The sequence below is a fragment of the Homalodisca vitripennis genome, unplaced genomic scaffold, assembly GCF_021130785.1.
Source record: "Homalodisca vitripennis isolate AUS2020 unplaced genomic scaffold, UT_GWSS_2.1 ScUCBcl_2664;HRSCAF=7651, whole genome shotgun sequence".
In the NCBI taxonomy this organism is placed as follows: domain Eukaryota; kingdom Metazoa; phylum Arthropoda; class Insecta; order Hemiptera; family Cicadellidae; genus Homalodisca; species Homalodisca vitripennis.
Genome location: NW_025778884.1, coordinates 119,725 through 135,067, shown reverse-complemented (window position 1 = coordinate 135,067; position 15,343 = coordinate 119,725). Strand labels below are relative to the sequence as shown.

Sequence of the window (15,343 nt, the reverse complement as noted above, 5' to 3'; positions counted from 1 at the left end):
ATTCCTTGCACTCGTTTTTCTGAATTGTCAACAGATCTCTCACTGTATTTTGTCACTATATACAAGGTTATTCAGAAAAATGTTGTAAAAATACGGTTAATATATTTTTGTAGGCAAAGACAATGACAAAAAGTGTATAAAACAATTTGTCACTAAGAGTTTTAATGTACAAAAAAACAATTTTATTGATCACTACAAAATGTTCAAATGAGTGTCATTAGTTACTCTGTAAATGCCCTCAGGTGCTAGTGATGAATTGCACTGGTGTGTGCACAGGAGGTGCCACAGGTGCACAGACACCTGCTAATAAGTTAATTTTTGGTATATAACTTTAGTGCAAAAATTTACTACTACTGAAGTACAAGAATTATGTTATTTGGCTCGCCAGTGCCGGGTTTTACGTATTATTTATATTGTTATGTTTTTAATGCGTTGTTTCCCTCTGTCATATCCTACTCAATCTCCTCACTACCACTTGAATGGTGTATAGCCCACTGCAAAATAGTGCTGTGGTTTTTAAGAGTTTTATTTTTTTAACAATTGTCAAAAAGCTTAAAAATTCATAATTTTGAGTAAAATGTTCATACATTTTCCAGGGGTGGGCCAGAATCCCTCTTTCTGTTGGAAGAACACTTCTTCCCCCCCCCCCCCCATATATCAGGCACCAAATCATGAACCCTGCACATGGCTATGATGAATGGTACAAAACCAAACAGTTGGTACTTCTAGTTATATGATTATTTTAAATCAAATGGAAAGGGCATGTTTATAAGTTTATTTTGATAAGGTCATATATGTTTATTTTGGTAAGGTTGTATTTTGTCTTAATTAATCAGCTGACTAATGCTAATTCTCTCATTTAATAATGTAATAGAATCCTGCTCATTTGAATTGCACAGCTCATACACTCGAAACATATTAATATTGCTTTATATATTGCATAAGAAATTGTGTTATGCAGTTTTAATGATTTTGTAACTCTGTTTGCAAAAATAATAAACTTATTTATTTGTGCACCACTCTTATTGAATAACCCTCTCTATTTACCTACCATGTAACTCAAGTGCCCAACTTCTGAAGTTGAGGGTATTTTCTGCATGCCCTCTCCATCAAATCCAATCTTCTTAGCTTCTTCATCTGCCTTACTCAAATTTTCATCCTAGCAAAAGACATTTTTAATTATTTGTTTATTGTACCTAGCACTCTTTGTTTTCAACTTGTCTGTTCCTGTTTGTATTTAATTGGAAAAGTAAAAGTCATAATTAGAATTAGGAAATATGATTACAACAACAATAATATACTGTATTATATTATGAACTCTTATAACTATTTAGTTGGGATGATAGCAACTAAGATATAAATAATACAAGATAGAGTTCCTGAACGGACTCTGTTATATACTTATGTATGAAGACGAAACCACCCTTCTGTCTTAAGGGAATTCTGCTGATCAACTGGCAGTAAGCTAATATATACCAAGTTCCAACTCTTCCAGAAGTTGAAGTGAAACCACAGGCCAAATTTCTAGGAATGACTATTGACAAAAATATGTCATGGACATATCATGTTGACGTCCTGTGTAAGAAATTGAAAACAAGCCTTTACATCTTAAAACGAATAAAAGCCATCAGCAACACTGCAACAACAAAATCAACATACTTTGCCGTAATTGAAACACACATACAATATGGCATAGCTATCTGGGGAGGAACATTTCAAGGGAACTTACAAAGAATTTTGCATCTTCAGAAGCAAGCAGTGAGGATCCTAAATTGCCTGGAACCAAGGGACATCTGCAGAGGATCTTTACAGACCCCAGAATTATGATTGTGATATCCCTCTATATCCAGGAAGTTATATTACATGTTGATGGGAGAAACTTACCTCGAGCAACCGACCTCCATGACTACCCCACCAAACATGCTGCAGACTACCATCTACCGGCACACCATCTCACGCTGTACCAAAAGAAACTGTCATATGCAGGCCAGAAGCTGTTCAACCTACTACCAGCAGAAATGAAAATTCTCAAAGGAAAGAAACTAAAGAAATAGCTGAATGAATGGCTGACTTCAACACATTTCTATACATTTGAATGATACCTGCACTGGGAAGATTAAAAAAAAGAACTTAGCATTTTAACTTTATAAACAACTATATGTGCTCTTGTGCAAACATTATTTTTGTAAATATTACAGATGAAATTATTGTAAATTGACACTATAATTTTCTTAAAGATATTGTAATAAATAGTTTCTGATTTCTGGTTATAGTGCATTTTATTAGTTTTCTACTCCTGTACAAGGTCGATGATCATCTCAGGTGATTTGTCATCTCCAGGATGTAGGGGACCAGAAATATGCCTACTCCTTAATCTGAAGTTTCTAACATTTGAGAATAATCCGTTTTGAAAATGCTCATGGTAGTCCTGAAGTTGGGAATCTATATCATGGCTAGCATGATAGGGTAATAACAAACCTTCAATTATTAATTTGGTGTTATTGCTTTTTATAAAACACCTGACCAAAGACTTTTTAATTTATGGAGTTGCACTTCTCTAATCCACGAGCTGACTCTATTCTTGAAGATTGTAAAACATCAATACACTTAACAAGAAAATTGTATACATATTTTAATACTAGTTTTATTAATATTCACATGTTATTAAAAGAAATATTTAACTTTATTTCTAGTTGTACATTTGAGGATTTAGAATAAATGGAAAACACTTATAGAAGAAACTCTTCAGTTTTTCCTGACCAAATATCCTCGCATTTTAACTTTTCCAAAACGATATAAATTTCATTATCATTGTATGCTTTATTAAAACGTTAGCTGCCGGCGGCATATTTTCAAATTTTTGGCGTAATGCCAAATTTAACCGTTAGTTATTTTTAGATATTTTTACTTTAGTTGTGTTTATTATACACTATGACAATAAGATATACTTTAAAACTTTTAAAATAAATCGTTTAAAATTCTGGACCGATTGGGTTGGCATCAATATTTTTTAACAAATATTGATTGAAAAACAAACTTGCCGACCCGATTGGTCGCCCGTGTATACTGGCATATATTTCGTTTGAGAGGTTGGTAGCACGTCAGCTGTTCTTACGCAACGACTCTCGAGTATCCCGCCAGCTGTTTCGCGCCTTTTAGCCAAACTTGAGTTTGTTTTCTTATTTCTATTGTCAGTTTGGCGCTTTTTCGCAGTCTACTTCGAGCTGTTGTTCTTTCTGCTGAAGTTTGATTAGTTAATCATGAGTGACAATCTAGACAGTGATGACATATTAAGAGCAATCGAAGCCCCTTCTAGTGAATTTGACCCAAATATGGATGGTGTAAGTGATGATGGTTGGGGCAGTAATGTAAATAGTGAGATGGACGATACGGACGAAGACCCCGACTTCCTCCATAGTGATGACTCAGTGCCAGGCAGTGAATCCGATGACAATGAAGTTGGTATTATAGAGAGTATGGATTGTTCGGATGAAATGATTGATTCTGTTATTGAAGATGTGATTGTATCGAGTGAAAGTGAAAATGTAAATATTGAAAATGTCGAAAGAGAAGTTGTAAATATTGAAGGTATAGATAGACAAGATTTCACTGTTAACCCTTTTACTGCCGGCCATTTTTTTACTGTACCAGTCAAAATTGCCAAGGAGGAAAATCGCTGTTGTGCTTTCATTTACAAAAAATGCTATATCTTTTTTATTTTTCATTAGATTTGCATGAATTTTTATTTTATTTACTCGTATTTAAATGCTGTTTATTAAATAATAAAAAGACATTTTAATTTGAAACAAACACATTATTTAATTTTAAAAATGATGTAAATAAAAAAAAAATAAAAATTGTGTTTGGCATCTGATAATTTATTTTTAAAATTATACTAAAATTATGAGCATGATATCATTATAAACTAGAGCAATTGCTTAGAACATATACCAAATTTGAAGGTGCTACCTTGAAACATAGCTGCATTATGAGGATTTTCCCAAAACTGGTAGGCCTCCTCTAGGCCTACCAGTGGAAATTGAAGGTAAACTTATCTGTGCCACATCCCCCTCACTATCTAATAACTCCTCATTATCTGATGGTAAGATACAGTCAGGATCGTCATCAGTGTCATCCACATCACAATAGCCCTAACAATAATATCAGATTCGTTCTCGGCATCTGAATCTAACAAATTCTGAAGGAAATCGTCACTCAGTTCGTCTTGCACTTAATTATTGTTCCATCACTCACAGGAGAGTTAGATGTAACTCTTTTACTCATTTTATCCTTGATCAACAAAAGTAACACTTCAAAAAACTTTCGATAACATTGTAAACAACAACAATGAACGAAGATTTCAGTAACATAACCCGATCAACTGGTTTTGACAGCTGTCTAGGTAGTTCGCCAATTCTAGTCAAAGACGACGAAAATAGAAATCCGAAGTTCTTAAAATGGCTTCTTTCATTATCCTTTGCTCCTAAACAACCAAAATACCGAATATTTTGGCATTTGAACATAACAGAAGCCAGTAACGATAAAAAAAACAGACGTCCGACATATCGGTAAACAGAAACACATTGTTTTTGACGAAATATCAAACTTTGCTTTTGGCCTGCCCCAAAATGCGAAACCAGAAGAATATTTTTATGAATACTTATCTGATGATCTAATACAAATGATGGTAGACGAAACTAATCGGAATGCTGCTCAGGTGTTAAGTACACTGAGATTGAATCGTAGTAGCAGACTCCGCAAGTGGTGGCCAACTAATCCAAATGAAATGAAAAAATTTCTCGGCCTTTTATTATGGATGGGGCTAGTGCCAATGCCACGGCTGACTGACTACTGGTCGAAAAACTTGCTGTATAATAATTCTGTTGCTGGTAAAGTAATAAGCAGAAACCGCTTTCAATTGCTTTTAAGATTCTGGCATTTTAATGATAACTTGAACATAAGACAAGATGACCATCTAGGTAAAATATCTCCACTTATCGATCGTCTAAACGACTCTTTTAAGATGAAGGAAAACTCCCGGTGAAGATGTAGTGATTGACAAAAGCATGATCCCGTTCAGAGGAAGACTTCTTTTTCGCCAGTACCTACCCAATAAATTAACCCACAAGTACGGGATTAAGGTATTCAAAATATGTGACACTACTGGCTACACATACAAGATGAAAGTTTACATGGGCGCCGGGACAGAAACTGAAGATAACCTGACATTAGCGGCATCAGTGGTCATGGATCTCATGAGAGATTATCCAGATAAAGGGCATACCCTGTATGTCGATAATTTTTACACCTCTGTCGATCTTGCCCACATGCTTTTAGCAAGGAACACTCACCTCGTCGGAAGTGTAATCAGCAACAGGTCCTGGTTCCTTCACAAAAAAAACCATTCCTGGTAATTCCGATGACCAGTTGAATCTGAAGAAGGGTCAAATGAGCTGTCTTGAACACCCAAGTGGTATTGTTTACACCAAATGGTTTGATAAGAGAGAAGTGAAAATGATGTAGACCAAACATCCTGCTGATTATGTTGACACTGGGAAAAAAACCAGACAGGGCGAACCCAGTCTCAAACCTCTTGTGGTCGTCGAATACAACAAGGCGAAGATGGGAATTGATGTTTCTGACCAGATGTCATCGTATAGCACAGCCATCAGAAAATCTATGCGATGGTATCATAAAGTCGCAGAAGAGTTCCTGCTGGGTATAGCGGTCGTCAATGCCTGGCTCGCCTACAAGGATGCTGCGGGGGTCAACTCTCAAAGTAAAAACAAACATCTCTACTCCATTATGACCTTAAGGGAGAAAATTGTGTATGCACTTCTAGGGTTGCAAAATGGACAACTCGAGCTAGTCAAACAAGTTGGACATCACCACTTATCCGAAACGGCAATATTTGTAGGCGAGGGGAAGAACAAGAGGAGAGCCCGGAAAAACTGCAAAGTTTGTTATGCCAGAGCTTCACGAACTGGAGACCGAAAAGCAACCAAGAATCTCAAGAAGATTACTACATTTTGTGAAAAATGTCCTGCAAAACCATTTCTCTGTAAAGAGTGTTTTAAGAACTTACATAAATAGGAAGGATCTTTGTGAAAGTAGTTTTTAACGTATAACATGTAACATTAAAAAAATATTCTGACACATTTACAGTTTTATATTTATTATGTTCCGCAAAAAATATTACAATTGGGTTCAAATTTTACTCATATTTCAGCAAAATAACAGTGTACAAACTAAAAAATTAAATGTGCCAACCCGATCGGTCGGCAAAATATCGTCTATTATCCAACAGTATTTATGTAGAATACAAATTTTTTATTTACAAAAGTAATATTCTATAACATTTATACTATTGTTTTCTTATAGTATGACTCTTAAAATAGTCGCTAACGACCACTGATAAACGTCACAGAACGATTTACTAAAGTCCTGTAAAATCCCGCCGCCGACCCAATCGGGTCGGCGTGGCAGCTAACGTGTTAAAACAGCACAGACATGTAAATGAGCATGTGACATATTAAATATAGCCTCTCTGAAAATGTGAGCATCAGATCGGTGATGTTGTAGTTGTTACAAGATTACTCTCATCATTGTCTTCAGCACAGCGTTGCTATCAAAGAAATAACAGTCCTGGGTCTGACTTGTGGTGGAGTGGGGGAGGGGAAGATTGGAATGATCTGTTATTCTGAGTTGCTGGGGGAGGAAGCAATGTGGTGAGCAGTATTTTTGTGTCACAGAACCCCTCAAGAACTGGACCGTCCAGTAGAGTGACAGTGAATGATGTTGCATATCTGCGTACTTTTTATTTCAATTTTGTTTGGTGAGAGCTAAATGTGTTCTTCATCACAATGTCCAACAAACATATATGTTTTATTTCCTTAATAAAAAGTTAAGTGAACAAGAACAATGTAATTTGACATTGGAAAATATATTATGGAAAGTCTTGTGTAGAGGAAAATGTTTCTCAATAGCCAGTAGATTCAATCTCAACTGATGCCAATACTGAAGCAAGGGTTACAAGTGAGGAGCCTGCTTTTAGTCCTCAAACGCCACATATTTCACGAGGGCCTTTTCAGCCAAAAAACTGTTTCAAAGTAAATTAAATAAATTCAAAACTTACGCAATCCAAAGTGATGTGGTATTCTGAGTTTTAGTGACTTGAGTACAGTTCTATTATAGACTCTGGATTTTGCTTTCCCTGTCGCTTATTCTATAACATTAAAAGTGGCCATGGGGAATAATCGTCTACAAATAAATGAGTGTCAAACTGGAAAAAATGCCTTAGAAAAGTTTAGAAAGTATGAAAAAAGTAAGATGCATTTCAAATCGACACAATTTTTGTCAGAATACAAGCAAATTGGTGAAAGTGTTGCAGATCAGTTTAGATCAGTATACATTAGTTATATTATCAATCAGATGTTGCTGGCATAACAGGTGATAATACAGTACATACTTCACTATTAAAAGAATTTTGCAAGAAATAGGAATAAATATTAACAAAATGAGAGGGTAAACATATGATGGAGCAAGTTATATGAGAGGAAAAATCAAGATTACAAGACAAATTCAAAGCTATTGATTCGAGGCATTTATACACACATTACCATGCTCAGCTTTTGGACTTAGCTGTGATGCGTTACTGTGAAGATTAACTGCCTCTCAGTTGTAAATAGCTTGAACAATTTCATCAATGCTTCTGCAAAAACATTTTCAATTTGTGAAAAAATATGCAAAAATAAGATATACAGATGAGGAGGCTTATCAGTTTATCAAAAAGTAGATGCACAGTGCGACATGGCACACTCCATGTCATAATTGGACAGATGCCAGAAGTCATTCAAATTTCTAAGTTGTAGGTGAATAAAATGTTTTTTTTTTTAAGTAATTTAAAATGTTTCTTTCTTAATCCTTCATCTATTAAGGGGCCGTTCAAGTATTACGTAAGCACTATGGCGGGGCGGGGGGGTCTTTGCTTTGCTTATTTTGGATGACATGGGGGGTAGGGGAGTCTAGATGATGATTACGTCATCGGTAGTTATTTTCTTTTTTACACGAATGGCAACCCACACATTGTCTTTGCTTGAAAACGAAACGCATTTTCGGGGATTCCCGCAAGTAATACATACGTTTAGTGAACAGTGCGCGGTAATTCCCCTACTCGCGTTAGAACCGAGTAAGGGAATTACCGCGCGCTGTTCACTTGTCTAAATTTCCTCTATCAGTGTATTGTTTCGTTTGGATGCTATAGCGAGTAGACGTATTGTAAGCATAGTAAAGCAAGTTAACATTTGTGTTACCATTCATTCCATTAGCCAAAGTTTAATGTTTAAATAAGATGTCGTTTCAAATAGACAAATCCAAGTTATACCAAAAATTGTTTGAAAGTTTTAAAAAATCTCATACAAGTACGAAAGTACAAAATGTACAAAAGTTAGTTAACGAAGTGTGGCGAAATTACAAATTACAAGCAAAATCCGACAAGAAACTAGATATTATTGTATCTAAGAGAATCGAAGAAGAATTGCAAGCGGCGACTAAGAATAAATCCAATCTACTACATTTTTTTCTAAGGTGAGTGACGAAATCATTTTAGGTACCTATGAATACCTACTAGAAATATTAGAAATCGCCAAAAAGTTTCTCTTTGCTAATTAGAAAATATTATGGCCTATCTTAAAGTATAGAGGTAATATTCATTATATAGATTTATTTCTTATAATTGATTCCGTCAATTGGTCACAAAATACAGGATGTTAGTTTTATACATATATATATATATATATATATATATATATATATATATATATATATATATATATATATATACCTACAGAAAACTATACTCTATTCAAATAGGTATTTAACAGAATGTAAACAATCTTTATATGTCTTTTTATTGAAATATGTGGTTTAAAATTGTAAACTGTGTAAAATCTGTTGTAATTCATTTAAAAACTCAACAAATATTAAAATTGCTTTTCTGTAAGTACATAAAGGTGCGTACAGACATCGCGAGGCGTGCGCCGCGAATGGTTCGCACGTATACATGTGCCGTAGCATGCCTTAGGTTGATGTATGCGAGACGAACCATTCGCGGCGCAAGCCTCACGATGTCTGTACGCACCTTTACAAATATCTGATTTTATAATTGCATATTTCAATAAAAAGACATATCAAGATTGTTTACATTCTTTTAAATACCTACTTGAATAGAGTATAACACCCTGTATTTTGTGACCGGAACGAATTGCTCGTTTAAAGATATTAGATTTAAAGCCATAGGGTTTTGTATTTACCATATATATTGCCATATGTTGTATTTATGTAGCTTAATAAGAGAATCTTTAGCAGAACCCATAGAAAGTTTTTATTTTTAGGCAACCTGTAAACCTGCAGAAAAAACACAAATTACACAGCCAACTTCAAATATTAAAAAACAGGAAGAAGATAAAATAAAAACCGGTAATGAATCACAACAGCAATGCGAAATTAATAAAAATGCAGATACACAGAGACCAAAACCTTCTCAGGAAGATATGAAAAATAAGATTGCTTTACCCGAAAAAAATCTGAATGCTTTGTATTCTGCCAAAGATACTATGCCAAGCCGTGCTGAAGTTGATAAACAGATCATTAAGTTACGCGAGGAAATAAAAACAGCAAAACAGTCTTTAAACAGGAAGGTTCAAAACGCAGTTGCCCAGAAGAAACACAGGGATGGTATGAAAAGAAAGTTAGAAGATATTTGTCATGAAAATCCAGAAATGAAAAAAAGACTATCTCTAAAGGATTCAGTGGGACGTCCTAATCTTGAAAGCAATCAACCTTTACTATTGAAAACAATCGCGGATATAGCTTTATTTGGGAGTGCAGCAGATGATAGAAGACGAACGGAATCAATTCGCAGCGTAAAAACTCTTGATGAACTCACACAAGAATTACGTAAAATGGGATTTGACATTAGTCGCAGTGGGACATATCTTCGTTTGATTCCCAGAAAATCTAGTTCTGCAGAGGACATGTATCGACAGTCCCTGTTAAGCTCATTCGGGCTCAAACTGATCACCACAAGAGCCACTTAGATAGCAAGTTCGCTGAAACATCAATCCATTATTTAGAGAACATAGCATCCATACTAGGACCAGATCAAGTATTTTTCATATCTCAAGATGATAAAGCTCGAGTCCCTATTGGCGTAACTGCGGCAAATAAGCAAGCACCTCTTCTAATGCACATGGAATATAGAATAAAATTGCCTGATCACGATTAGGTAATCGCTGAGCGTCATAAATTAATACCATCTGTTTATGCTGGTATCAAAATCACTTCCAATATGCTAGGACAACTGCAAGCCGTTGGATATTCTGGACCAACATACATCGCTATTCGAAGTGGAAAGCATAGTTCATCTACTGCTAATACTCATGCTCAGGATTTCGAGACGCTTCTCGAACTTGAAGAGTTTCGACCATTAGCTAAAACTGACCATGGACTAGTAAAACCAGTGGTAATCATGACGGTTTATGGAGGGCCAGATGAAAATCCGCGTTATCAAAAAGTCATAGGGTTTGCTATACAACACTTTAAGCGACATGATCTCGATGCATTGTTTTTAGCTACCAATGCTCCCGGAAGAAGTGCGTATAACAGAGTAGAGCGCAGAATGGCTCCTCTTAGTCGGGAACTGGCTGTTTTAATATTGCCTCATGACCATTTTGGGTCTCATTTGGATGAACGTGGCGTTACAATTGATGAACATTTAGAAAGATCTATTTTCGAATTTGCAGGAAATGTATTAGCTGAAGTATGGAGTTCAATGGAAATTGATGGCTATAATGTTAATGCAAAATATGTTGGGGCAGGTGAACAAGATCTTTCCAACATTAAATGGTATTCAGAACATGTGCGTGAAAGCCAATACTTGCTCCAAATTGTAAAATGTAGAAATACAGAATGCTGTCGTCCAAGAAGTGGCCTATTTAGATTACTAGACAACAGGTTTCTTCCACCACCTGTAAAAGTAAAACAAACAGTTGATGACTTGGTTTTAGATGAAGGAGGGCAATTTCTTAATCTTCCAGTCAATTTAGCTCTACGCTTAAGTGCTTCACTCAAAGATTTCCTGCAAATGCCATACGATTATTTTTGTCCGACGGTACAATTGAGGCTATCAAGTCGAACATGCAAAACGTGTGGTCTTTATCATGCTTCCGTCAAGTCACTAAATCGTCACATCGAAAAGATCCATAAGAAAGTAAACACGCACACTGATAGGAAAGTTAGACCTGTAAGAGTCGCTGCTCGTCGTGCTAATGCACTGATGTGCATTATTCAAAATTTAGAGCACCATGATGTTGAATGGCTCGATGAGAATGACGTAGACATTCTGACATTCCAAAATCGGATGAAAGCGAGCAGACTCACAACACTGAGCAGCAATCGAAGCAATCCAATGTCATCAAAAACTTAGAATCATGGATTCGGGTTTCATGGACTGAAGACTGTTAATTTGAATTTAATATATGTACCAAAAATTTAAAATAATGTTTGTTATGTTAGTAAGATATAATATTTTTGTCCTTTACTCTATGTTGAATACCGTTTCAGTAAAATATAATCTCTATCCTAAATCTATTTTCTTATTTTTCAAATTATAATTATAACTTTATAAAATTAAAAAAACAATACATTAATTGACAAATGTTTACGTAAGCATGGGGGGAGGGGGTAAGAGCTTTGCTTACTTTTGCTGACAAGGGGGATGGGGGGGTAAATAATTGCAATAAATCTGCTTACGTAATACTTGAACGGCCCCTAACCACAAAATCTGTTTAGATGAAAATCGATACATCTATATATAATGTATTTTGTTTCTTTATGTACAGCCTTAATACTCTCATTTTAAAATAATGTTTTAGCTAGTGGAGTAAGTTTAGTTTTTATGTTCAGTTATGATAGATTAGTTAGTATTTTAATAAAATATGTAAGGTTGCATCTGGACATATTTTCGAATGGAGGAGCAAGAAAAATCTTGCCCCTCAAAGTATCAAAATGTTAATATGCTTTGCGTACCCCCCCCCCCCCAATATTGGTCACGGTACCCCTCCGGTAAAATCATTATGCTTTGATTTAAACTTTTCACCAGTTTTCATAGTTTATTCCACTTTAGACTTTATGTGAGAATAGATCCATATCAGAATTGTGCAACAGAAAAGTTGCACAGTAATAGCCAGTACTGTGTAATAACAAGTAGATAGTACTGCTGCACTAAAATTTTTGCTTTTTTTAATTGCAAACTAATTTTTAAGTAAATTACTTCAATAAATTAAATTTAAATTAAATAATTTCTTTGTTATTATAGTTTGAGTTTACTTATTACATTAAATGGAGCACTAATGGTGAAATGTAATAAAAATTACAGTTTGTATCGTGAGCAACAAGGATGTTTCAGAATGGCAACAGAGTTTTGCATAGAATGGCAAATCTTTTCACAGAATACTACACAAAGTTGGATAATTTAGGTAGATTTTGTATACAAAATCAGTTTATTTCAATTATACTCATGGTAGCACTTAGACAACGTTATAAATAACTTCATCGAACATGACCCCCAGAACCCAAAACCACCTTCCGTTCAAAAGTTTATTTATATAATACATATGCTAAATAAAAAGGTGTGTTGAAATGATAACTATACCAACAAGTCCCAACAAGTAGAACCTACATAAAATAATTGATGGTATAAAAATATCCTGTCTAAGTTTTTGGTCAGCTTGGTACGCAATTTCGTTTCAAAATGGCAGCTGATCAAATTTTAAAATTTCACAACACCATTCATGAACCTAGAGTTTTTGGGAATGCCCTTAAAATTTGCAAAACATTTCATAATTAACAGTATTTGAGATATTAAATATGCTTAGATTGTATGAGAATAAATAAATTATAATATTTCAGGTGTCACAAAACTACCTATTTATTCCAACTAACCCGGAAGGACTGTTTTATTTGTTTAGTGTTGTGTTTAGAAAGTTCTGATTAGGATATGCCATCAAATTAGGAGGGGAACTGTTGGGCTATTTTCATTCAAAAAGTTGCTAATCAACACCATTTTCAATATTGTCATATCTAGACAACCAAACAAGCAAAACATGACACATTTCCACGAATAAAAATTATTTTTGTTCATAACAGTCAATTCTAAAACTACAAACATTAATGCATTTATAAATTATATTAATTAAGTATTTACTCTACATAATTTTTCATTTGATAACTAAAATAAAACTTATCACACACATCCACTTGGATCATCTCTGTTCCACCAATACTACGAACTTGAAGTATGAGTGTTTGTCAAAAAAAGTTGTATTCATGTAGAAACAATGATATGTTAATCTCTTAACTTTAGATAGTCATGGAGTGGATGATTTAAAAATATTTGATACACAATTAACTGAACTGTTAGTCCTGTACTTACCATACATACCCTTTTCTTTACTGATGTAGAATACCCCAGAGCCAGTTTTTCTTTCTGCATACATTCTAGCTCGGAATATATATTCTTGACATCACCACCCATCTTTTCCAATTCTTGTTCCTAGCACAAGCAATCGCCACTGCAGCGATAATTTTGTAATTTGAGTCTGTATATCCACTTTCAATATCAAGCTCACCAATAAAAAATACTCAGGTCGTATTTACTTTACAAAATACAAATATGAACTAACAGTACAATGGATTATGATTATCATTTTTATATTGAACTTAAATCTGTTTTTATATTTTCTTCGTCTGAACTTTGAATTTTGAATTCTCCAATGTTATAGAGAAGCTATTACAGTTTCCCTAACTTTCATGATCCTAAACTATCATTTTATCCAATGCCACAGATTTGCATGGAAACATATTTTAAAAATTTAACCCTGTTCAGTGTCGGGAAACATTTTTTTCTAAAAACTTTAATTGTACTGTAACTTGAAATATTTGTTTTTTTCTTGGAAGCACAATATAAATTGGTTATCTGTTCAAATTTACAGTTAAATTATTAATGAAAAAAAGAATGTTGGAAAAGAAATTCTAAGATAAATTTACACAAAAGCAATTCAGTTATAATTTTGCATTTTAATAAGTAAATAAAATAAAAGCAGATCATGTTGTGTAATGTCGTTTACTACTGTAAGTGTACATTAATGATTTTTAGATGTTATTAACGATAATTCCTCTGTTTACATCGACATACCAGGTCCTTGTTGCCCCCCATGGGGCACGCATCAGGTGATGTTCCTCTCAACTTCATGTAGAGCTCACGTTTGCACATCGGTGGGTCTCCGGGCTTCTGTGACATTATCAATCGCTTTTGTAATTCACAGTTCTCAGATTGGATTCTGTACTTCTCGCACTCCATAGTCATCATTTTCTGTTTCATGCAGTCAAGCATATCTTGCTTGTCCAGAAGTTCTTGTTGGAGTTGGTGTCTGTAGTTGAAATAATTACATCAAATAAATTAAAAATAAAATTCATCATGATTAGATATACAATTTGCAATAATAACATTCATATTAGTCTTTTCAACAGAATGAGACCTCAGTTAAGATTCGATTAAGTTGGCACTATATGTTATTATTTGTTAAAAACAGATGATATATATTCGTATGATTTGATTTAATGGCAAATTCAGTTCAATATTGAAGATCAAATTTATATTGGTTACTTACATTGTAGTACATCACTGCATCACTGATTCATTTAATTTTAAAATTAGTTATATACTACAGTGTATTTAAAGTTTATGTTTATTTGACCAAAACTTGTTCAATGGCCACAGTTGACTAGTATGTTCACTAAAAAGTGAACTATTTCAAATTCTTTTTAATATTTAAACAGTAAACAAAACTTCAAATATAAATATTAAATATGGTACAATAACAAATATACTTAATCTCATAAAATATCATCCAAACCAACCTCATTAATTTAGGATGGACAATCGTGTCAGTTTTATCTCAGACTGGAGACCAAAGCCAGACTGGAATATTCCCAAATTCTAGCATAAAAGATAGAGTGCTATTAGACCAACAAGCCTCTACTTCTGAGCAGTAGGGCATTAGACTAGGTGTCACATACATAGAGAATCCACTTAACTAGAAGTGATTGCTTTTCACTTAAAAGTAACAGTGTCTGTGTAAAAGGTATAAATGTGCTATTTTTTCATATCCCTGGGTCTATATTCATATTACATACATTATATTAAACTTATTAAAAGAATTCATAAACATTAATTAATTGTATATTTTTTCTTACAAATACTTTTGCTAAAATATAATGGGCC

General features: G+C 34.2%; 1 protein-coding gene across 4 annotated transcripts in view; it reads right to left on the bottom strand.

Moving 5' to 3' along the window:
- The window catches only part of LOC124372223 (outer dense fiber protein 2-like), a 160,803-nt gene that overhangs the window by 47,948 nt on the left and 97,512 nt on the right, over positions 1–15,343 (bottom strand). For 2 of the 4 annotated variants that reach the window (XM_046830597.1, XM_046830596.1), the window contains exons 12-14: positions 14,255–14,489; positions 13,493–13,612; positions 1,052–1,159 (exon numbers count right to left, since the gene is read on the bottom strand). In XM_046830597.1, the coding sequence (XP_046686553.1) occupies positions 1,052–1,159; positions 13,493–13,612; positions 14,255–14,489 (463 nt within the window). The remainder of the gene's footprint in view (positions 1–1,051; positions 1,160–13,492; positions 13,613–14,254; positions 14,490–15,343) is intronic. The other 2 variants (XM_046830598.1, XM_046830599.1) reach the window with 2 other exon arrangements.